The sequence below is a fragment of the Periplaneta americana genome, chromosome 11, assembly GCF_040183065.1.
Source record: "Periplaneta americana isolate PAMFEO1 chromosome 11, P.americana_PAMFEO1_priV1, whole genome shotgun sequence".
Lineage (NCBI taxonomy): Eukaryota > Metazoa > Arthropoda > Insecta > Blattodea > Blattidae > Periplaneta > Periplaneta americana.
In genome coordinates, this window is record NC_091127.1 from 52,246,506 (window position 1) to 52,272,458 (window position 25,953).

At 35.8% G+C, this 25,953-nt stretch overlaps 1 protein-coding gene across 2 annotated transcripts in view; it reads right to left on the reverse strand.

The window, feature by feature from the left end:
* Nucleotides 1-3,369: 3,369 nt before the first annotated feature.
* Nucleotides 3,370-25,953, reverse strand: part of LOC138708983 (myrosinase 1-like) — a 31,734-nt gene continuing 9,150 nt past the window's right edge. Inside the window, exons 3-12 of one of the 2 annotated variants that reach the window (XM_069839406.1) lie at nt 23,706-23,839; nt 23,410-23,544; nt 20,831-20,953; nt 20,555-20,744; nt 16,765-16,859; nt 13,853-14,000; nt 13,134-13,282; nt 12,893-13,027; nt 5,672-5,778; nt 3,370-3,674 (exon numbers count right to left, since the gene is read on the reverse strand). In XM_069839406.1, the coding sequence (XP_069695507.1) occupies nt 3,545-3,674; nt 5,672-5,778; nt 12,893-13,027; nt 13,134-13,282; nt 13,853-14,000; nt 16,765-16,859; nt 20,555-20,744; nt 20,831-20,953; nt 23,410-23,544; nt 23,706-23,839 (1,346 nt within the window). In that variant the 3' untranslated portion in view covers nt 3,370-3,544. The other variant, XM_069839407.1, reaches the window with a different exon arrangement.

The following is a 25,953-nucleotide window of genomic DNA, read 5'->3' on the forward strand; positions in this document are numbered from 1 at the left end:
ATCGAATATAAGGTGGGAATGAAAATCATTACTTTACCTCATTTTGTGAAGCTTCATTATTTGAGCACAAAAACACTGAATTTAGAACGTCCGATTTCAATTATTCTACGATCCGCATTACTTGATGTTTGTCACATTGCCGGAAAATGTCTGTATAATGAAAACATATCATTGTCCACACCTGTGGAATAACGATTAGCGCGTCTGACCACGAAACCAGGTGGCCCAGGTTCGAAGCCTGGTCGGGGCAAGTTACCTGGTTGAGGTTTTTTCCGGGATTTTCCCTCAACTCAATACGAGCAAATGTTGGGTAACTTTCGGTGCTGGACCCCGGACTCATTTCACCGGAATTATCACTTTCATTTCTTTCAGACGCTAAATAACCTGAGATGTTGTTACAGCGTCCCAAAATAACTCAATAAAAACATATCATTACTGATAAAGTCTGTAATATATAGGTGAATAACTATTATATAAAGGTCTTTAATAATAATGATAATAATGATGCTGAAACTGATGAGGAATAGAAAAAGGAATTGATTGGTTAAGAAGAAACTGATGAAGGATACACTGGAAAGAATGGTGAACGGGAGAAGAATTCGGGGTAGAAGAAGATATTAGGTGATAGACGAAATTAATACATTATATATATATATATATATATATATATATATATATATATATATATATGGATTGGATCTTTGAGGAGACAAAGAGGAAGGCAGAAATTAGGAAAGATTTGAGAATCCTGGGTTTGTAGTGAAAGACCTGCCCTTAGAAAATTAAGTTTTTTTTATTTTAGTAGGTTATTTTACGACGTTGTGTCAACATCTAAGGTTATTTACCATTTGAATGAGTTGAAGGTTATAATACCGTTGAAATTAGTCCGGGGTTCAGCACCGGGTAACTTGCCCCGACCGGGATTCGAATCCACCTGGTTTCGCGGCCAGAGTCGCTAACCGTTACCTCATAGGTGTGGACGAAAATTATGAATAATAATAATAATAATAATAATAATAATAATAATAATAATAATAATAGCACTCTAACAAGAAGAAATGAGTATTTTAACTCGTTCTATCCTTGGGAATGTCACAAAATCTAAAAGTTGTAATTTATAAAACAGTTAGGGTAAACATTGGTAATTTCGTGGCAGTGGTTATTTCGTGATACTTTTTCTTTGCTCTTTTGTGAACTAACCAATGGTGTTACGAGATCCAAATTTCCGCCAAGGGATTGCATATGTTGTCCAGTTTCCAGAAACATACAGCTAAGCTTTGTGTGACTATTCTAGTTGCTTCAGTGAGCTTTTATGTTTGGAGAGAGCAAGTTTGCGTCGACTTCTCAGGCATACAAATTTTGTGGATGTTTGTAATTACATTACAGGCTTATTACTAAAGGTAAGCATATGATATTTGGTACAAAGATTTATTGTATCTTCATGAAATTTTAGGAAATGTTTTTGGAATTTTAGATACATCTGTAGTCGCCATATAGGCTTAGCTTTACTGATAGAAATCTTAGCTGTTTGAGGCGAAATTTTGTTGAGCATTAAGTGTTACAATTTTTAAAATAGTATAAAATGTATTACAATAGGAATTTTAGAAATCTGAAGACAAGATGTGATAACAAAAAAGAAAACGGAGACGCAATGGGTTCAGTGTAGCTTCTGTTTGATTTGTTATCATGCTAAGTGTCAATGCTAAGTGCTAGATGACTTGCAAGAATTGTGGCAGAAGATGGAACATGGCTCCACCATTTCGGACCAGAGACAGAGGCAGACAATGGAGTGACATCATGCAAATTCACCAAAGAAACAGAAATTCAAAAGTACACCTTCGGCAGGAAACGTTATGGCTACTGTGTTTTTCGATTCAGAAGGACTCTTGCTTGTGGACATCATGCCACACGGAACCACCATTAATTCTGACGGATATGTTGCAAATCTCAAGAAACTTCTAGTTCGACTGAGTCGTGTTCGACGACATCGGGAGAAGCAGGATGTTCTGCTATTGCACGACAACGCACAGCCATATGTCAGTCACAAGACCACAGACCAGATCAGAAAATTCGGATAGACAACACTGAAACAACCGCCTTACAGTCCTGAACTGGAACCGTGCGATTACCATCTCTTTGGTAAACCGAAGGATCCCTTCGCGGAACGAGGTTAGAAGATGACTCCCTTGTACACGCTGCTAAAGAGTGGCTCAGACGTGTTGGTCCAGACTTTTACCGTGCTGGTCTACAGGCCCTCGTTCCTAGGTTACGTAAGGCAGTTGAAAGGGACGGGGATTATGTGGAAAAGTGACTTTTGTTCCTTAAGGATGTATCTACATTCTGTGAAAATAGCAAACATGTAGGATAAAAATATAATTTTTAAACAAATGTTATGCATTACTTTTGGAGTTACCCTAGTAATATAGGCTATAGTAAAGTCCGTAATAAAAGTGTTCACCCTTTTAGGGCAAAGAAGATCCCTTTTCAATTTCAATTTTTACTTTGATTTCATTCTTATTATGTGTTGATATGTATTTCTATGTTTTCTTGCTATGAATATTAGACGGAATTACTATGTTTGAAGTCTTGTAACAATAAATGAGAATTTCATTTGACTTTAATGAATTTTTCCACAATTCTTCTACCTCTCACGAAATTATTAATGCAATACCACGAAATTACCAAGGTTATCACGAAATAACCAACCTTTCAGCTTAAGTTGTAAAAGTGGTTTTTGGCACATATTCAAGAACGTATCCAATCTTTTATGTCTCCAGATTTGTACAGCAAGTTATCGTCTTTTATATGATAAAATCGGAATAAGGATATATTTATACATTTGCATTTTAAATTAGTTTTCATGAAATTATCACGAAATTACCAATGTTTACCCTATATTACCGGTTGTTCTGTATGGTTGTGAAACGTGGACTCTCACTTTGAGAGAGGAACAGAGGGTGTTTGAGAATAAGGTTCTTAGGAAAATGTTTGGGGCTAAGAGGGATGAAGTTACAGGATAATGGAGAAAGTTACACAACGCAGAACTGCACGCATTTTATTCTTCACCTGACATAATTAGGAACATTAAAACCAGACGTTTGGGATGGGCAGGGCATGTGGCACGTATGGGCGAAACCAGAAACGCATATAGAGTGTTAGTTGGGAGACCGGAGGGAAAGAGAACTTTGGGAAGGCCGAGACGTAGATGGGAGGATAATATTAAAATGTATTTGAGGGAGGTGGGGTATGATGATAGAGACTGGATTAATCTTGCACAGGATAGGGACCGATGGCATACTTATGTGAGGGCGGCAATGAACCTGCGGATTCCTTAAAAGTCATTTGTAAGTAAGTAAGTAAGTACTCACATTATGTGCAACAAGCTTTGTAATCATGTGATTCTATTTTCCATATAAAAATAATCATTAATACCTTTGTACAATACATTTCATTTCATTTAATGATAGAGTTATGTTTACTACAAAATACTCAATGCATAAAAGAGTGTCTTCTTGATCAGTACTAAGAAAGTGGTAGTGACGAACTACTGCTTTCTGTATCGCTCTGGAATTTGTCTTGTTTTGATGATCTCTCTGATAATGCGGACAGACTCCTTCGCCGTTCTAGTTCGCTCTGGGTCCTCGAAGTCGACGTGATACAGACCAAATTTCACACTGAAAAGTAATGTAGCAAATAACATGTATAGAATAGTATTTGTCTTTCTATAGACTTATATACTTTGTATAGTAGTCAATTTCGCAAAATGATAGACTAATGAATTGTCAATCTTGAGCTATTCAACAGTTTTCAAGCAGGTCGCTCCGCCTGTGAAACATGGTTACATAACCATAGGTAGAAAAGTCCACAAGCTTGAATTTCTATTAACACATTAACAACACTTCTCATGGGTAATTTCAAGTGAAACACTTTTTTTTCCTTTATAAAATTTGTCACAATTAATCTATTTATAACAAAAAAAAGTACATTTCTTTTATTTTTTAACTCACACAAGAAAATGTTTGGGGTAATATTATTAGAAAATGGCTTGCCGTTGTCACTTCAGTCACCTGTAAATTAGCTACCAGTTCAAATATAGAACTGAATAATTATATATAGGTCTATATGTATGTATTGAAAATTCAATTACATTATATTTTATTCTAGTCGAGGAGAATTGTTATAAATTGTTTCTTAATCAATTATGTTACAAAGAAATATACTTCTAATACATATAAAGAACTGCAAAGGTTATTCTATAATTTACTAATATAGATCATAAATGAATTTAAGAACGTTGTGTCAGCCATTAAGGGAGGTTAACTTATTGTATGAAGTTATTCATGCCCAATTCTTCATGTAATTATTTGCTAAACATCCTGTGGTACTTGAAAATTTCAGATTCTGATTGTTGGATGACTACTATTTTACTGGTTTATTGTTAAAACAAGTGTATATGTATATATATATATATATATATATATATATTGTAACTTTTTAAACTAGACAACAATGTAACTTTATTATCTCAACAATAGGATTTGCTCTCCACACAGTAACACAGTATTCGTTAGTGCACTCCACCGACGACAATGACAATTTACTTGGACTATTACGAACAACAATGAACTGTTAATCTTAACTAATATTTACAAAGCACTATTTACAAATCAGAACTGTCACTTCTCAGTTCACAGTTCTTCTAGCTCAGTCACTCGAGTTCACAGTATCTCGAACCACAGACCTTCAGAGACAGTCAACTGTACTCGAACTGAGGTCCCTCCAACTGCGGTCCACTGCACTCGAACTCAGGTCCCTCCAACTGCTGTCCACTGCACTCGAACTCAGGCCTTCGGATGCTGACACAGTTGCGGACGCACACCCGAGTCGAACTCCGGTACAAAAGACTGGCTTGCTTGCTCTGGCTTACTCACTGAATGGCTGAATAAACTGAAAAACTGCTCAAGTTCGCTCGCGTTTCTTCTTTTATAACCACAGCGACGTAGCCTGGAAAGTTCGACGCGTGTCCAGGGATAGCACTCCAGAGAAAGTACTCGAACAATCCGGACCCCTCTTCACTCCGCACGCACCAGATGCGCGCGCAACCCGGACCCAAACACGGACGACTTAGCCTCTCCTCTCCGCCGCGTTGACGTAATACACCCCCTCTGCACTTCAGCATGCAGATGCTCCCAGTACCAGCGTTTCGTCTGCCGCGCGCCCTGTCGGACGCGTGTTCAAACCCCGTTGCAGCTGTTACAATATATATATATATATATATATATATATATATATGATTATAATTTTAAAAGTACTGATCAGTAGAATTACCTTGAGAATGCTAGGGCCTACTTTCAAGTCATATACACGTATAAGGTTAAATTTTTCGTTGTCTTCTTGAAAAATGGTAAATTTCAACGATGAAAGGAATCAAATTCTTGATATATCATGAAGCATAATACAGTGCGGTCGCGTCACGCTTGATCCGAATACGCGGGCGGAGCAAACCCGTAGAGAGCGAAGTAACACGCGGCAATTTAGATCCGTAATCTAAAATGCAGCTTGTTACCTCGCATTCTACAGGCTTGCTCCCGTCCTCATTCTTCATATCAAGCGTGATACGACAGTTCTGTACTACAATTGAACAAATTGTTTATCTATACTTATAACCAACCTATATCCACTGAGCCACTCAAAGTTGTCCATAAGACTCCAAACCGTGTATCCAATCACATTGCAACCGTCCAGATGTATTGCCTTCAGCATTTCCGTCAAGTGATCCTATAACGACAAGATATTACACAATTATTTTTACAAGATAAATTAGTATGTTTCTAAGATTTGTATAACGAATATATCTCCTTTAAACAGCGGAATGGAATGAAATGAGTTTTTAGGAAGAGGGGGCAGTATGGCCCAGCACTGCGACCTTTTACGATCTATTTAAACAGGGGAAACTCAGAGAAATATTAAATTACAAACGCAGATCTCCCATTTTACGACTCCAATATTAGGCTTAGAGACTCCTGTTTGTAGTCACAATATTACTGTAGCTCTCTTTACCTTTTGGTTTTCAGATCTATAAATACTATATCACAAAGCATGATACTTTAAGTCATGAAATAATTGTGCTTTTGTCACCTTGAATCGAATTATTACCTGACCCTGTAGAAACAGTCGAAACTCCTCACCCCGCCACGTCGTATCAGCTCAAACATAAGGTTAAAAAAGAACGTCGCTCACAAAGCATGTGTTATCTTAACTATGTTTCCATGTTTCATAATTACTGCAAACGTAAAAAAACAAGCTTCAAGATCAATAGTATAGCTTAGGGGTAAGGAGCTGGTCTCCAAGGCTCTACTCGAGCATGAGTTCGAATCCTGTTAGGGTGATTACCTAATTCGGTTTTTTTTTTCTGTGTTTTCTTCAATTGGAAGACGAATGTCATGGAATACGTCGTGATTCCATAGTATCTCTCACGATTATAAATTTCACCAATGTTAGATAATCTCGAAGTTGATATTCATTCATTCAGTCTTCTGCCCAAGGGCAAGTCTTTTTCACTACAAACCCAACTTTCTCCAATCTTTCCTATTTTCTGCCTTTCTCTTAGTCTCCGCGTATGATTCACATAACTTAATGTCGTCTATCATCTGATATCTTCTGCCCCGAACTCTTCTCCCGTTCACCATTTCTTCCAGCACATTCTTCAGTAGGTAGTTTCTTCTCAGCCAGTAACCCAACCAATTCCTTTGTCTCTTTCTGTTCAGTTTCAGCATCATTCTTTCTTCACCCACTCTTTTCAACACAGCTTCATTTCTTATTCTGTCTGTCCATACGCTCAATTCTTCTCCATAGCCAAATTTCAAATGCTCTTCACTTCGTCGTAATGTCCATGTTTCTGCCCCATACAATGTCACACTCCACACAAAGCACTTCACTGTTATCTTCCTTAGTCCTTTTTCCAGAGGTCCGCAGAAGATGGTCCTTTTTCTGTTAAAAGCTTCCTTGGCCATTGCTATCCTCCTTTTGACTTCCTGGCAGCAGCTCATGTTACTGCTTAGAGTACACCCCAAGTATCTGAAGCTGTTCACTTGCTCTACTGCCTCTTTAGATTTCGCAATTTACCTTCTTTATTTTTCTTTCGAGAACCATGGCTTTCGTCTTGTTTGCATTTATCTTCATCCCGTACTGCTCACAGCTGTCACTTAGCTCCAGTAGAATATCCCTTGAGCGTCGTTAAATAACCAGTAAAAACTTAATTAGGAGAATGGCGTCAATTTACGTCAATCTCACACAAAGTACTATTGTTAAAATATTTATTTACGAACATAAAAATTTATAATGCAGAGCCAAGTGACCATGTCGCCTTAGAGTAGAATCAAACCTGCACATCAGTTTTACGATTTGTTACATTTTAAATAAGAAATATTATTATGATGTACCGAAGTACATAAGAAGCCATTATACAGCCACGTGTCCTCGTTTGGTACCGTTATCATATGCCACCGTTTGGACAACCGCTTTCTGACAACAAATAACAGATAGACCAATAGATTGGCCTCCGGGCTCTCCTGACATGATGCATTTAAATTACTTTACGTGGAGTGAAATCAGGGATAGAGTTTACATTATTAACCCATTAAAGCCCAAATTATTTTTTATTAAAAAAACGAAAAGAATGTGTCTATTCTATAAATTTAATCCATAAGATGCCAAGAATATGTTTTGTTTCTTCTGCCGTGCACTAAGTAGCTGAAAATCACCCGGTCTATAAATAGACCACTGGGCACTTATGATATCTGCGTATTCATTTGCAATAAAGTAAATATACTTTTTTGCGTATGTAATGTATTATAACCAGAAACATTTACACCAATGTAAATAAATTTATTTATGACAGTTTTAGTATTTGAAGCAACAATACAATGCTGCAGCAATAATGAAACACATTTATTTGCATAATATCTGTCTTTACCGAGTGTATTAAGGCTCAAAACATCTTTGACAGAGAGTTACATCACACTTCTTGCGGAATGTTACTGATCTGCATTTATACCATTCCATCCGGCACTGTTTCTGAGAGGGTAGTTTTGTCATGAAATGACCTCTACTATTATCCTCATATCAGATTTCATTTCTCGAGGTGACAGAATAGGGTGGCCCATTCTCTTGAAGTTCAAAAACGTCTAGAGATATTGACCAGCCAAGCATCGTCAGAATTCAAGTAGGTCCAGGGAGTCTCGTCCAATGTATTTCTCTGTAGATAATCCAATCATTTACCATAGCCATAGCCAGCATTCTGACAAAGAGATCTTAGTGTCTCTTTTTTCCACGTATTGAAATAGCATATTTCCCTGCTAACTAATCATGATGGTCCACTCCACCCATGTACTTACTGTAGTGCTTTATGACCTGTGGTCCACACCTGTGGAGTAACGGTTAGCGCGTCTGGTCGCGAAACTAGGTGGCCTGGGTTCGATTCCCGGTCGGGGAAAGTTACTTGGTTGAGGTTTTTTTCTCGGGTTTTCCCTCAACCCAATATCAGCAAATGCTGGGTAACTTTCGATGCTGGACCCCGGACTCATTTCACCGGCATTATCACCTTTATCTCATTCAGACGCTAAATAACCTGAGATATTGATAAATCGTCGTAAAATAACCTACTAAATGAAATATGACCTGTGGTTTCTGTACACTTATCTTCTATCTTATATTTCTCTTCCACCTCCTTGCAGAAACCACTAGGTACATCAAAATTTGATCCTACAGGTACACATCTGTTGTCATCCCGAACTTCACGAACAGAATTTCACCATTAGTGTCAAATGTATAAACGTAGGAATCTCGTACTGAATTCTGCAATAATTTCGTATTATGAAGAGGACAGGCGTCCATTCTGTTTTCTGTCACAGATTCTGTAGCCCGGAAACCAAGATCCTGAAGGTGGAGCAAAAGGTCTTTACTTCTAAAAAAATTATCAAATTATGTATCATGAGCCCGAGGATGTACAATGCAATCGAGCATATTCAGCACAACTCAGCTTCCAAAGACTAAGTCGTGCCTATTATTGACGTCATTTCAGCTGTGTCCTTACCAGAGATTTTTTACACAGGGAATAGAAAACTTCAATGTGATGTTAGCCACAGAAGAAATTAGTCAAAAGTGATACCATCTGACATAATATTGCGAAAGAAAATGAAGCAATATATAGTACCAATACAATATTGAATTTTTTCCCTCTTTACTGTTAGGCCCTATATGTTGGTGAGAATAGGAAGCGTGGTTTTCATTATTGGTCGAAAAATATTTTTGCAAATTTTATAGGCCACTGTACTTAGAAGTAAAAAGGAATAAATCCACTGTTCAAAACTATATACACTGCAGACGAACACCATATCTGTATTTATTTCCAATTTAGGGTATAAAATTACACGTTCTGGGGATCGAATAGTAAGGCAACTTTCAGATGATAATCTACTTGCAATAGCACAGTACTACTGCCGACAGTCATTTGCTGATATCAACTCTTGCGGTTCTGAGTGCAATGACACACCTCTCTCTACTGTTATTTTCACGTGATATCATAAGCGCCCAGCGGTCTGTTTATAGACTGCAGCTGTTTCAGTGCATATTGTTCCAATCATTTTACATACATCTGTGTTTTTCTTGTGCGATGCAATAGTAGTAACCTTGACACTACTAAATCAAAAACCATTAATAATATCGAGATAATATAACAGGGAAAAATAATTTTATTCCTTACACAGCGCAACATCATTTTATACCTAACTAATGTGAACTAAGATACCTTAATGAATTCTTATTTTTGCAGGAAGATAAAATGTTGGCATATTTAGTTAACATCTTACGTGATATATTTATAATGATCATTAATATTGAATCAATGTGGCGCCAGTAAAATAATCTAATGCAGTCGAGTATGCAAGGGTCTATAAATAGACCACTGGGCGTTAATGGATTAAAGTTTGACACTTTCAGGATCATCCTGTCCGGATTATGGAATCTATTGGTAGAATTATTTCGTACATGTTACAGAGATCTACACAGAAATCGAGTATACACTGCAATTAGCATAAGTTATACTACTAGAGTCAGAAAGTACCGGAACATCGGGTGACAACGCCGTGCTCTATAGACTACTTCTCTGCCTTGTCCGTTTGGCATGTGGCCTAGTCTCCAGGCGTATAGACTCAGTGTGGCTGCGCTTGAGAATGGGTAAGAATAACATAGCCTTAATCCAATCGAAAGACAGTGCAGCACTTAGAATCGTTTAGTGAAGATGTGTAATATAGTGCAGCTTTTCGCTTCGTTTAGTGAAGACATGACGTGTAGGTATATGTGGTAAAATGAGCTTGAAAGAGCATAGAGGTAACATTAAATTTTATGTTAAACTCGGTAAAACATTTACTGAGACTTAGGCACTCATGCGCCAAGCATATAGAGAAGAAGCAGTCTCGGACCCGAGTGTATGAATGGCACAAGCGCTTCACAAGTGGCCGTCTTTCAACGCTGATCCACGTTCAGGAAGACCCAGATCGGCATGAACGGAAGAAATGATAGCTCGAGTTGCACAATAATTCAGACGAAATCGCAGACAGTCAATAGATTATGTAGCTACTTTGTTAGGCATTTCGCATGGTTCTGTGCAGTCCATTCTCCACACGTTGTTCCAACAAGCCTAGCAGATGAGCAGCAGGAACAGCGGCAACTGGGTAGTGGGGACCTATTGACAGGGTGGACCAGGACCCAACTCTCTTACACAGAGTGATCACAGGTGACAAGACATGGTGTTTCCTTTACGACCCGCAGCCAAAGCAGTAGTCTTCAACGTGGAAATCTCCCGGTTCATTACGGCAAAAGAGATTCCGTGCTGACCGATGAAAGGGGAAAGTAATGCTTGAAGTGTTCTTCGATATCCAGAGTCCCGTACATTTCCAGTTTACTCCTGAGAGTCGAACTGTCAGTAAGGAGGCGTATGTTGCAATTCTTCGGCGTCTTCGTGACCCAACTTGTGGCAAGGACAGATTTGGGTTGTGCATCACTACAATGCCCCAGCACATCGGTCGCTCTTGGTGAGCGAATTCCTCGCACAACACAAAATACCTATCCTTCCACAGCCATCATATTCTCCAGATCTTGCTCCAGCAGATTTCTACTTATTTCCAAAGGTGAAATCTCTACTCAAGAGGCAGCGGTTTGCGTCAGCTGAAGAGGTGAAAATTCAAGCGGCAAACGCTCTGCGGGAAGTGACCAAAGATGGACTGCAGGAATGTTTCGTGAAATGATATGGCAGAAGGGTGTCACTGCTCAGGGGGCGTACGTTGAAGGCGGTGTTGTGTAATTGGTTATATGTCATCTGCAACAAAGGTATCTACGCATGTTCGCACTGAGACTATACACCTGGAGAGTAGATGACATTCCACACGGACAAGGCAGAGAAGTTGCCTATAGAGCCTGGCGTTGCCACCCGAAGTTCCTGTACTTTCTGACTCTACTATTACAAGTCACCAAATACATTTGGAAGTGTATTGACATTTCTTATCGAAATTCAATAGTTTGTATAACTAATAAAATGGCTCTGCATTAATTTCCAATCTCCGAAAAAAGAAGTTATTTCAATGTGGAAATCTACAAAGTGAATCACAAGTATTGTCATTAATTTCAAGGTATTAATCTTTGAGGTATTTAAAAAAAAACATTGAATACAATGTTGATCTCTTTTTCCTTCTTTTTCGAGGACAAAATATTTTATATGAATCATTTCATAATGTGTTTTGTGAAAGGTATAGAATTAATTCCCAATAACATCAGTCAATTTAAGAGAGCAGTGTATTATGATAATAAATTATTGAAATAATTTTAGTTTTGTCCTTTAAATGTGCAGGAATTTGATACGAACACACGTAAGTTTTCGTTCTGCAAAACGCAGTGTAGTGTGACAACGATGTAAAAGTTATTATTGCGTGCAGAGAGGTAGACATACGTTGTAGTAGGCCAGATACCCTGTACAGCTGGCGTGTTCGAGACGACGGTTGAGAAAAAGAGAAATGTAAACTTAACACACACGATTGATTTTAAAGACGTCTCGGGAAAATTGATTTCTTGTACATAAGTTCTTTTAAATAAATCAATTGATTTGTGTATCTTAAAAATAAACTTTTCGTAATGCCTGTGTTCGCTGAAAGTTTAATTAAAATTACTTTGAAAAGACTTTTAAAATATTATATTTAATTTTGTTTGCTTAACGTAAAATAACATATCTTACTTTTGTTTTTTCCTGTAGAGTTTTAAATGTTTTAAAATCTTGTTTTATAACGTGAAATATGCATAATTATTATTTTAGTTCTTCAGAATATCCAATTGAAATGGGAGTGTAGAAATATTTCTTAATCTTTTAAATATATTTTGAAATAAGCGTATCTTATTGACTGTGTTCTTTGAATATTTAAATAAAATTAGGTTGTAAAGTTTATTTTAAATTTTTCAAGAGTTTGTTTAACGTGAAGTGAGCAATGTTCATTTTCCATTCTCTAACACAGTATAACACATAAATTAAACAGTATATTGTCTTTTTTTTTACGAGTTAAAAACAAAGTACGTGACAATGACCTTAACTTCCCTGTTCATAAGAAGTCAGATGAAGGGATTGTTCAGAGTAACAGAGACTTATTTGCACTCCCTACTGATTACACAGCGTTGCACAACCTCGTAATTCATGTATTTAAAATGCACATTTTTCTGGAAAATTATTTAAAATACAGCAAAATGGTATTTGATTTTTTGTTGCTCTTTATTAAAGGAATCATCCACCAGAATTAATTACAATACTTACGGTTTACCCTGTATAATATTAACTGTTCTTGGTACTTACAATAAAGTAATTGACTCTCCCCCTGTCTTCAAGTCCGCCGTTGTCAGCATATCCATTTTCAGTAATAAACACAGGTGGATTATTGTATTCTTTTGCGATCCAGTTAAGTTGCTTTCGAAGTCCCCAAGGCACAATCTGTTTTTTTTTTAATAATGTTGAAATTATTTTCCGTTCTTATGTTTTAAAATTAGGCTTACATATCTAGGAATATGTACCTCAATTATTTCTAGTAAATGCCTACTTTCAACCAGTCAGCAGCACATGATGGCCACGTGGGATCAAAAGAGGTGATTATTCCGGCGTCTCTTTCTAAAGAAAGATTTTTTCCTGGCTCGCCACAATTAACCAACACACTGGAGTAAAAGTTAAGTCCAAAGAAGTCATAGGTACCTGTAGAATGCGGATAATGTTTTTGTTTTAGCAGAGTACTTTCCAAAAAGCTTCTCAAAATGATGGTTCCTTTATAACATAAAGCGTAGCAAGATAAGTAATTAATATCCTTCAACTATTAGTTTTATTTGACAGAGAAAAAAATAATATTAAAGTATTCAATTTTAAGCTACTTTGTACGTGCAAACATTCGGTCATTATACACTCGAACGTTTAACAAAACTTTTGCAATACGCATGATAATACTTATTACATTTCTAAAATTGTGCCGCATCCTGGTAAAATCAGGACATAAACTTTTGAAACAGATATCAATTATCAGAAACATTATTATATAAAATAAATTTACTTTTTTGTTCTTTTTTGTTACCAAATATAAAAGCCCTTTCTTCAACTCTTGAAAATTGTGACTAGGAGACATTTAAACACTGTAGAATTAGAATTTGTATAGAAATTATTCCATTATGATTTTAACTTTGCAAATAATCTATCATAAGATGTGATTTTTACTCAGCTTATCCTCAATATTGAATATCTCTTGTTTAATGTAGTTTGAAAAAAAGGACTCACCTTTTAAGGACTGAATTTCTTTCTCGCTAAAGATTGGTAGACGACATTTCGTGAAACCGTCCTCTGTACTTTTTTCTGCAATTCTTTCCTTCACAATACGGGGAAAGTCTCCTTCTTCACTAAAAATGGGATGAGCATAAATTCCTAGCTATGAAATAAACACAGATGTTAGTCCAGCATTGTTTAAATTTTAAATTTTTCACTTCCTTGTAACTTTTTCACGATACTTTGAAGAATAATATTTTAAAAGCATTCGATATAAAAATTTCTTACACAATATCTGAAGCAATAGTCTTTTTGCACGATCGTGTTTTTGTTGTATTTACAGCTATTGTTGTTAAGCCTTGAAAGTTAGAATTCACACACAGAAACTTGTTGCTAAGGAAACCATTCTTCATAGTATAAAACTATACTGAAGTAGATTCATTAAGTTTACTTACTGTTATTGTTACTTAGTTACTATTACAGTGCAGTTTTGCGTAGAATTTGAAATAATATTGCTCTAAATTTTCAATGCAAAACATATTGCATTTGCAATTAAAAATAATGATCGTGCAACAAATGTTGTGTAATACACGTTCGTGAAGCGCATTACAAAATCTCGGTTTTGTAAAAGTCACTTCCCAACCTTGTATCGTAATTTACTATTGGACACGTATTTATTTATTTATTTATTTATTTATTTATTTATTTATTTATTTATTTATTTATTTATTTATTTATTTATTTATTTATTTATTTATTCTGGTGTAGTTAAGGCCATCAGGCCTTCTCTTCCACAACACCAGGAATACAAATACAATAACAGAAATGAAAAGGAAAAAAAAAAACACTATAAACGAAGTAAAGTCACACAAAAATATACACAGGTTGCAGTCACACAAACTTTAAATGAGTGATTAAGTATAATTAATTGTATCCTAATTAACTAACATAAACAAGAAACTTGCGATTTTAATCTGGAGTAAAAATAAAAAACACAAATCAACACTTCTAGCAATATCTAAAAAGCATTAAACAAGACAAAATTTTCCAATTTAATTTTGAATTGTGATAAAGTCCGGCAGTCCCTGACATCATTAGGTAGCGAATTCCAGAGACGAGGTATTTCTACAGTGTAGGAGGATGAGTATAGAGACGTTCTATGATGAGGGATAGAAAGAAGTGCTTGATGTCGGTTTCGAAGAGTTGTAAGAAATTGAAAGCGCGATAAGAGTAATTCGGAGTAGAAGTATGCATGATTCTAAATAGAAGAGACAGTGAATGTATTGTTCTTCGTTCCTTCAGACGCACCCATGAAAGTAACTGGAGGGAAGGTGTTATATGGTCAAATTTACGAGTATTGCAGATGAATCGTATGCACACATTATGAACACGTTGTAGTCTCTCAGCTAAGAGTGAACTTACATTAAGTAAGTACTCATAAGAAAGAAAACTGTAATAAATAATAAAATAATAGAAAAAGCAAATAAAGTACTAAAAGGAAAAAACAGTTCAATTATCTGACATTTTAATTCATTCATTCATTCATAGTTTTCCGCCTAAGGACAGGTCTTTTACTGAAAACCCAGCATTCTCTAATCTTTCCTATTTTCTACCGTCCTTTTAGTTTCCGCAAACGAACCACGAATTTTGATATTGTCGTTCAACTGATATCTTCTTCTGCCCCAAACTCTTCTCCCGTTCACAATTCCTTCCAGTCAATCCTTTAGTAGACACTTTGTTCTTAGCTAGTGACCCAGCCTTTCCTTTTTCTCTTCTTGATTAGTTTCAGCATAATCCTTTTTCCACTCACTCATTATAGCACAGCTATTTCATTACTTACTTTGTGTGTCCATATCATACGCTCCATCCTTCTCCATACCCACATTTCAAATGCTTCTAGTCATTTCTCTTTACTTCATCGTAATGTCTATGTTTTGCCCCATAAAATGTCACACTCCACAAAATGCACTTTACTAGTCTCTTCCTTAGTTATTTTTCCAAAGGTCGACAGATAATGCCCCTTTTTCTATTAAAAGCTTCTATTGCCATTGATATCCTGCTTTTGACTACCTTCCAGCAGCTCATGTTACTACTTATAGAACACCGCAAGCATCTGAAGCTGTCCACTTGTTTCACTGCCTCATTTCGATTTCGCACGTTTACCTTCTTTATTTTTATTGCGGTAACCATTGTCTTCATCTTCTTTGCATTCATTTTTCTTCAACCCATGCTACAAATAGCTGTCATTTAGCTTCAATATCATATCCCTTAGTATCGTCTCTTCTTCTCCTGATAACACTATATCATCAGGAAATCTTGTGCACTTTATTCTTCTTCCTCCCACTATCACCCTTCCCATGTTCTAAAACAGTTCTTCACTAAATCTTTGAAGTGGATGTTAACCAGAGTAGATGATAGAGGGTATCCTTGTCGTACGACGTTTTCACTTTATTGTCTTTAATCCATGTGTTACTATATGCTCTTCACTTAAATCTTCTACAAGTATAGGTAGTCTCATTTTTTGTAGTAATTCTGGGTAAAATAATTTAATATTGAAATTAAATCAAACAATTGAATTTCACTACTCTTAGAAGTCTCAAGTCTTTTATACACACCATTTTCAATCTTACATATCGATAAAATAATATTTCATTTCTGGAACAGAAATAAGTCACTATATAAGATCATATTTTACAATAGCTTCGTCTTATAAATTTATGAAGTTTAATATTTGGCCTAGTCCATATTTATGTGTAGCTGGTCTCATACCTAATGCTCGAAAAGGTTAGGTCTATACTTAAAATGATAATGATATTTCCAGCAGTGATTTCTTTTATCGAATAATAACACTAATAAAATATTTTCATTGTCCATTGAAAAATATCTACTATAAAACTTTCGTTAATTATAAATAAAAACATACTTACAAAGAATTGCTGGTAACGCTCGGCAGCTTCTATGTCTTTGTTTTCGTTTGTTAGGGACTCACCCCAAGCGATATGCAAGCTAATACCTACGTTTCCTGCAACAGTAGGTAAAAAACACTATAGTTTCCAAATGTTTTAATTGGAAATCGTATGTCGACATCTGATCACATTTTTTTTGGAATAATAAGTTATTATGTAAAGTAAGACCTAAATAATTACAATTAAATTGTGAAAAGGAGCAGATAAATAAGGTTTAATGTCTTAATGGTTATCATTATTGGTTTAAACATGCACTAAAACCAGACGTAAGTGCAAGTTTGAACCAATAAATTATTGAGATTTGCTTTAAAACAATGAGTCTAGGAAATTGTATATTTAGTATGTAGAACTACATTTGTTTATAGATCTTTGATTATATTATTAAGTTTTGTACTTGTGAACTATATCAATAAATCAATTGGAAATCGTTACTTTGCAGCTCCGTTCCTCACTTCGATGTTATGAGAGTAAACGTGAAGGCTTAGAGGAAGAATTTAAATTAAGATAATGTAGCAGTAATAAGCTTGAACATAAGAGCTTAGGTGTTAGCCAGTTTTGTCGTCTAGCTTTGGGATTTAGTTCATTCTTTGAGGTTTATTTTACACGCTTAGTCAACTGCTATAGTTATCTAGCATCCGAATGATATTAAGGTGACTATTTCGTTTATATGACTTCATCCTATTTTCGACCAATGAAGTGTAATGAAATTTTGAATTCCAACCAATCACAGTCAAACATCGCGATAATTTTTGCAGCTAGATTTACCGCTATCAATTTATCGCATGGTCGTTCTTTTGTTTAGTCGGTGTCGCCAACTGTTTCCCCGTAATTGATGAGCATGAATGCATTAAGATGCAAATACACGGTTAAACTTTTCTTTCAACTTTACGCATTCAAGCAATGAATGCAATATTGATATTTAATATTAATTCATGTATTTACGCAGTGAAGACGACGTTCAAAACGGCTCACCATGTAGACATAAAATCTTCATGCATCTTAATTGAACGTACGTTTTAAACTTGATTCCCAGATTGCATACATACGTGGATGGAAAATTGAACTGTGTAGATGCAGCTTTAATTCCTTTACACACCACAGTGAAAATGTGTTTGTCGAACTATGAAAAATGCTTTCCTGTAGCACGGAGTAACGGTCGAAATAAGACATAGTTGACATTGTCCCGCTCCCATAGGTAACTTAACCTAATTTAGCCTATAAAACTTGTATTACGTGAATGAAATTAAACAATTAATAGAAAGTCAGATGTTCAAATTTATGTAACATCAGCGCATATCAAACCTTGTTTAGTATTATATAGAAGGTCTTTGATCGAACTGCCTTCCGTATGGCATAATAAAATTTGTGTTTTTAATTACCTGTACAGAGATAATGTAGCAACATATGCCGCGCTGTAGTGTGAATACATAAGCATTGCTAGCTGTTTCCATACATATTACATAGTTCATGATTCTCGGTGTAGTGTATAATGTAACGATGAAGCACTAAATAAAGTGCGAAACCTTACTTCCCTATCTACATCTTCATCTTCTAATTCCATGTCCCTTGTAGGCTATCTGAAGAAAATTACGCTACTTCATTCAGATTTGATACCTGCTTTTTCAGCAAATTCATTTAATTAATGTCTTAATCAGGTTACTTGCAATTATATTGTAAAATGTTTAAATGAAATTATGATTTCAGTAGATAATGGAAATGCATTTCTGTTATTATAATAATAAGAGAGTCCACACCTGTGGAGTAACGGTCAGCGCGTCTGGCTGCGAAACCAGGGGGCCCGGGTTCGATTCCCGGTCGGGGCAAGTTACCTGGTTGAGGTTTTTTTCCGGGGTTTTCCCTCAACCCAATGCGAGCAAATGCTGGGTAACTTTAGGTGCTGGACCCCGGACTCATTTCACCGGCATTATCACCTTCATCTCATTCAGACGCTAAATAACCAAGATGTTGATACAGCGTCGTAAAATAACCCAATAAAATAAAATAAAATAATAAGAGAAAAGCGCAGTACATGTAATTAACATTGTTAAACCTGTATTTCGCTTTTCGCAATTGGCATTACTGAATAACATCGAATTTCTTTATTGCAGTAATCGACATTCTTCTATTTCAACTTCACAGTGTCTGAATAGGTTTAGGGATATATTATTTACATTTTCATTTTATTCATGAAATAGTCTTAATAAATCTCAGACCTCTCGTGACATAACTACAGATAATGGCAGCGAAATTCTGCCAGGTCAGAAGATAATTGAATGACCCGGTACTTTATAAGCATCTAATTCATGATTGGTTTACAACCATAAAATACATAATAAACTATCTGTCTTTCGCTGTTTAAAAAATTGTTGTGAAGATAAAGTAAGAGTATTCAGGTTTGTGAGGTGTACTAGGTGACCGGGAAGTAGAGGTCTCATTCTTTCTGGCTGGACATTGGTGCTAGAGCGAGATAATGCGGTCAGTACGATGTTTTTATCGCCTTTACTTAAGAAAAAATAGCAGTACACAGTTTTATAGAATTTCATGACCATTCTTGAAGTTATGGCGAGATGAAAAATCCTACCTATATGTATTGGGGAGAAACCCGGGCTTGTCCAGTATATTATTGTCGGACCATCGGATCTGTGCCCCCGTAAGATATGCGAATTCCTTCTCAGCCTCGGTAATTCATTTCTCTCCCTGCATTCCTATCTCTCTCTTTTCTATCCCTCTCCCTTTCTCCCCCCCCCCCCACTCCTCACAATTTTGAGCATTCTTGCGGGACAGTTTATTTGCACTTGCAGTCCAGTGTTGTCAATTCAACATGAACACTGCAGCACGGAGTGGCGAAAGAAATATTATTAAGCAAGTACGTAATAGCATTTTGCGATGAAGAGAAACAGACAGTTCAATATCTGTTTCCTATAAATCAGGCAACGAAAAGAGCTGCTGCGATCACATGTGAGGCTTATTTCATTTCAATTAATTACGTATTAAAATTATTTACTTAACTAATACTAATAATACAACATTTTTATGTATTTTATATAGGCAGGTCAGAGCGCCTAATAAAGAAAATCAGAAGAGAGAGAGAGAGAGAGAGAGAGAGAGAGAGAGAGAGAGACAGAGAGAGAATCTGTGCAGGAGATGAAAAGCTAGAATCACCAGGGAAGAACAGACCAAGGGAACCTAATTCTTGTAGATGAAAGAAGTCCCAAGATTGAAGAAATTACTGAAGGTTGCAAGAGAAGCAATAATTTCCAAGGTTGGACAGAAAAACTACCGAAAGTGATTCGAGACATGGGATTTAGGTTTAAAAATGTAGATATACAAGATGTATTTTGATTGAAAGAAATGATATTGTAGCATGGAGGATCAGTTATTTATGACACCGTTTGACGGAAGTTTGGCTACATCCCTATTCGGCAAGGTTCGTGGCCTGCTGTTTAACGTGGTGGGAGGAAAGTGGGTGGAATGGAGTGAGTACAGGCGTTAACTTTTCCAAGAACGACAACAGCGCTGAAGGGGCACAGATCCGATGGTCCGACAACTATAATAACTCGCCTCAGTCAGTCTGTCTGTCCTAATTTCTAAGTTAACTACCTTTACTGATTTAGAGTAAATTACTTTTCATTGAATTGAACATGTGAATTACAATACGTGATTCTACAATGCTTAAATGTTTCCAGTGTCATGAAATTCTATGTTTGTTCTGAAAGAAATTAGTAGATTCCACGCAACTGGATTTTCTTACCTTTTTGAAGATATCTGAACTTCTTGTCGTAGAGATTATAGGCTCTGGCGTGCGAGAGTAGTATTGTGCGTATCGCAAGATATTCTCCTATAGCTGGGCTGGATATGCACGGTGCGAATGTCGGCGTATGTTGTTTGGCATATCCAGCAGTGATCAAGTTAGGTTCGTTGAAAGTGATCCATAGTTTTACCTGAAATGACATTGCGAAATTACTTTTGTGGGATTTATACGGACAACAGACTAAATTCATTGATGTGTTAATAATATTAAACATACCCTATCACCGAAAGTATTGAACAACAGACAGGCATAGTCTTCAAAATAGTTGGCAAGCTCTATGTTGGTCCATCCTCCAAGATCTTGAAGTGGCTGCGGCAAGTCCCAGTGATACATTGTTATCTGGAAAATAATAATAATTTATTGCAACAAATGATTCCTTAAGGAGTGAGCGGGACGAGATAGAATTATATGTTTAGTGTGAATGTCACTGATAATTGAGGACGCTTGACAGTGGAGTGTAAAATTGACTATTACTTACGTAATACAAATTGATTTATATTAGTGGCGTTACCATTTCGCACATGCCATCTGTGCGTATAGTGGATACAAAACTATCATAAACGTCATCGAATCTCGGTACAATAGTCTTACAATGACCAGTCACTGATATTAATGCTACGTAGCCAAAGTAAATAAATGAACTAACTCATTATGGCAATGTCATTTATTTATTCCTATGAGTGCAATAAACAGGTTATTATTCAGCCATTCCAGTTGTCATGGATGTTACATTTTTACTATTTTCAAACTCTAGCCTATTGAACATGAAATGACTTTTGTCACCTTTTATCAACAATAATCTCACTAGACGTTTTGATTTATCTAGAGAAAATCAAAACTCGAGTGGGATTAATTGACTATTACACTATTAGAAGAAAGTATATAAAGATTAGAAGTAACGAAGTACTCCAATACAATAAAATATTAATTGACTTACGAAAATACAACTGTCTTCAAATGTATTATTGTACCATCTCAACATTACAAATATTACGCTAGATGCATGCTAGATGGCAGTAGTGAGTTATGATTACTAGCAATGCCTTCTCGTCGAGAAGTTATCGATCTATACACGATGGCAGTGTTACTAGTCAAGAAGGCTTTGTTGATTCAGTTTCATTTTTATTAAAACAGTTGCATTCCACAGAATCCCAGTAATCAACGTCACTTGACAGATGATTTTCAATAAATCTTAATATTAAACAATCTCTGATACGTGACTATCCATAATATCATATAGCAGAAGCTATAACATAACCTAAATAATATACACAAGTGTTAGAAAAGTTTTAATTAACGACGATGACATAAAAAATAAACATGAATAATTTTAAAAGGAATAATTATTGAATGTACAATTTTCAAATTTGAATGTGGTTGGTGGTTCAATTGATGTTATATTGGACGTGTGCGTAATAGAAGTGGAACTCGTTGATTTAGGCCTACATGGTGTATTCAACTTATTCAGGATTTCCGAATGAATAATTTTAAAAGGAATAATTATTGAATGTACAATTTTCAAATTTGAATGTGGTTGGTGGTTCAATTGATGTTATATTGGACGTGTGCGTAATAGAAGTGGAACTCGTTGATTTAGGCCTACATGGTGTATTCAACTTATTCAGGATTTCCGAATGCTACTCTTCATTTATTTGTAAATCGGATTTCAGAAGATGCATAGGTATGATCAGTGATTTTTATTAATTCTTGTTCTTGAATGCCAATGCGAGTAATATTTGAAACTGCTGTGCATCGACTGGAGTGGTTTGTAATTATATATATATATATATATATATATATATATATATATTTTGACGTCCAGACCAGCGCAGTTTCAAATGTTGGCACACAAAGAAACAAATGCTAGGGACGCGATAAAATTAAACAAATGCTAGGGACGCGATGAAATTGTGCGATAAACAACCATGATTGGTTGAAATACGTCCTTTCGTACCGTTTTATTGGTCAAAAGTAGTATGACGTAGTAAGAGTGTAATAGTCATTAGAATCAATTTAGAAGATCAGTATCATTTTACAGAACAAAAGTAAAAAAAAAAAAAAATGTATTATTATTGAAAAAAAAAAAATGTTCCGTCACGGATGTTACAAGATTTGTGAACTCACTTTTTACCTTATTAAAAAAAGTGTAAAACTCAGATTTCAGTCTCAAGCAAAAAAGAGATTAATTCTCATAGTGCCCATGTGAAAGCTATGCAATTTTCATGGCATCCAACTAGATTACAAAAAACATAATCGGTAAATATTTTATAACTGTTTCTTCCATATCACGGATGTTACATTTTATCACGGATGTTATAGCTGAGTTAATGCCCTTCATTTTTCCAGTTTCAAAACGATTGTGAGATTTCTAAGTCAAAATATTCGCTTTAACTGTAAGATTAATTGTTATTAACCAAAACTACTGAAAATAAGTAGCAGAAATAATATAGTACAGAGTAAAATGTTCCTTAATCCTAGAGCTCTGGAATTAACAGTGTAGACTCTCAAAATATTTATTCAACAATAAATCCTTGAAAAACATACATTAAAACAGTTACAGCAGAGGCGTACATTCACAGCAAGCAATTCATCTCTGATGAAGAGGGTGTGACAGTTTGTCACAGCATAGTTCAAGAGTTGCTGAAAATACTAAAATACTACTATTACTGATGTTATTACTGCTATTGCTGTGAAAATATTAATATGTTTTCCTCATAAATTGCTCCCCACTAATATTGTCATATTTATCATCAAAGTAATGTACGTTTCATAGGGATATACTATTATATGCTTACCACAGGTTGTATGGAATTAGCTAGGAGCTCGTCGATGAGTTCGTTATAATATTTTATACCAGCTTCATTAACTTCGTTAATATATCCGTTTGGAAGAATTCGTGGCCATGAAATTGAGAAACGGTAGAAATCAACCTGAAAGTAACAAAGAAATTTATAACTATTTCTTTGATTGAAAATATGGAATATGTGTACTACAATTGTATGTGATAACGTCAGAATGAATGTATGTAACATCTTCAGTTATACTCTCTGTTCTCAATTTGAGAGGATCGACACTATTATAAGAACCATACCCCTAAATTTTTAAGTAGTTGCACATCCTCCTTGTACTTGTGGTAAGAGTCACATGCAATGTCTCCGTTATCTTCATGGAGAAAATGAAGAGGTTTCATGTGTAGCAATGTATCCCACACATGCACTCCCTTTCCTGAAATATGGAAATAGTTATAAAACCTGCAAATTGCTTAGAGTTATTTTACACGACTTTGAGATACTGTTTGTAGTTTTGTTTCCTATAAATCATTGGTGACTATGATCTTATATATATACACTGCATTGTAATTTTATGAAATAATACATAACGTACAGGGTCTTTAATAAGTAACGAGTCTATCGAAAAATTAACTATTTTGGATAACTTTTTGAAATGATGTTCATCCTCACGAGAAAGAACCCTTCCCGGTGCCGTACAGTCGATTTGGAAACAAACACCCCTTCACCTCGCCGCCGTTTATATACATATAAATAAATAAGTATATACATATAAATAAATAAGTAAATAAATAATTTATGTAATTTTGGTTTACATATATACCTACTCTGTATGTGTGCATGTATAAATAGTCGTATATATATTAGAGAAATTAGTAAAGAAGAAGGACATTTTGAACTGACAGAAGAAACCAAATTGAAATGTATGAAAATTTCACAAAATCATTTCGTAAGTTATTCGAATGAAAGAATTTCCTTTTCGACTCCTTTGGTTCACATTATAACATGAACCTATTCTATGAACCAAAATGTAAGCGGCAGATTTCAGTGTGAAAAATTCGCTATTACCAGGAGCAACAAATTTCCCAATCAGCCTTGTGCATGAAAGTGGATGATATTTTTATTGAAATGTGGACGATTGCGTTTTGGTTAAGTCCACACCTAAAGGTGAAAAAGTAAATCTGGATAGCTACTTCCTATAAACTATTCTGCGAACTAATCCCGAAAATCACGTCATGAGACTTCGGATTCTTGGCCAAATTATTCCAGACCTTATACAAATAGTAAAATATACCTACTAGTGTATTCAGGTACTTAGTTTTCAACTGTTGAGCCATACACTTTATATTCCCGAATTAGCAGCAACCGTTTTCTACTTGTTTAGTCCATTAAAAAAAAAAGATTAAGAGAAAAGAAGTACAATGGAAATGATATCGTTTATGCCGTGCAAGAAGTCGAGAATCCGATAGTATCCAAGACGAACTTACAAGCGGTAACCTGACTGTTATGTAGAAACATAGCATGCATTTAAATCCTGTAGATGTTATTACATATTTGGATTTCCTAAATATTGCTACATTTTTGGCCCTATTATATAAGTACATGTATACAGTCTTAGAAAATAGTTTTGTCGCACAGATTCTTTGTAAGTCCCAGAATGGAGGCATTGCGCATGATCAGACATACAAACGAAACAAAACTAATTTTATTACCGAAACTAGTCGTTTTCTTGTGAACCAGGTCGCTCGTCCTCTGATCATGCGTACTGCCTCCTTACTGGGATTTATTTTATTTTATTTTTATTAATTTAAATGCACCATCAACAGATGCAAGCTTCCAATTATATGTAGCTTACATTGATACATATACAAAATACATAATTATAAAAAACAAAACCAACAATACAAGCTAAAGAAAGAAAATACATACCGTAATAGATGCCAGAATATAATATTGCAGTTAATATAGTGCAAATGTAAATATAATAATGCAAAATTATTTAAAAACTAGAGTAAAAAACATTATAATACACTTATTCATAATATTGTGATAGCGACGTGAGATTCGAACTCACGACCAGCGTCCCGCAAGAGAGCAGGTCGCGCGTGAGTCGACACGGGCTCCACGGAGCACTGTGGGACGGCGCGCGGCAGGGAGAGGAGAGAGGAGGTTGCGACACGCTGTTCCGCGGCAGAGAGGGGAAAGTAAAGCAGCTGGTGACTGAGGAGAAAGATCCAGAGAAATCTGGATATCCGTTATCTTCTAGGCATCTGTCGACCGACCGCGAACTCTCGAGAAACTATGTCTTAGTTATAAATATAACGCGCAAGTGAACGCGAGTCATTCAGCCCGTCAGTAAGCCAGTGTTGTTAAAGTCAGTGGAGAGCAAGCCAGACAGTCTTGTATAGCAGCGAAGCCAGCTTCGAGACCAGAGCGCGACTTGAGTTGTGTCCGTAACTGTGGAGCCTGAAGCCCGGAGTTCGAGTGCAGTGGACCGCAGTTGGGGGACCTGAGTTCGAAGTGCAGCGGATCGTCTCTGAAGGTCTGGGG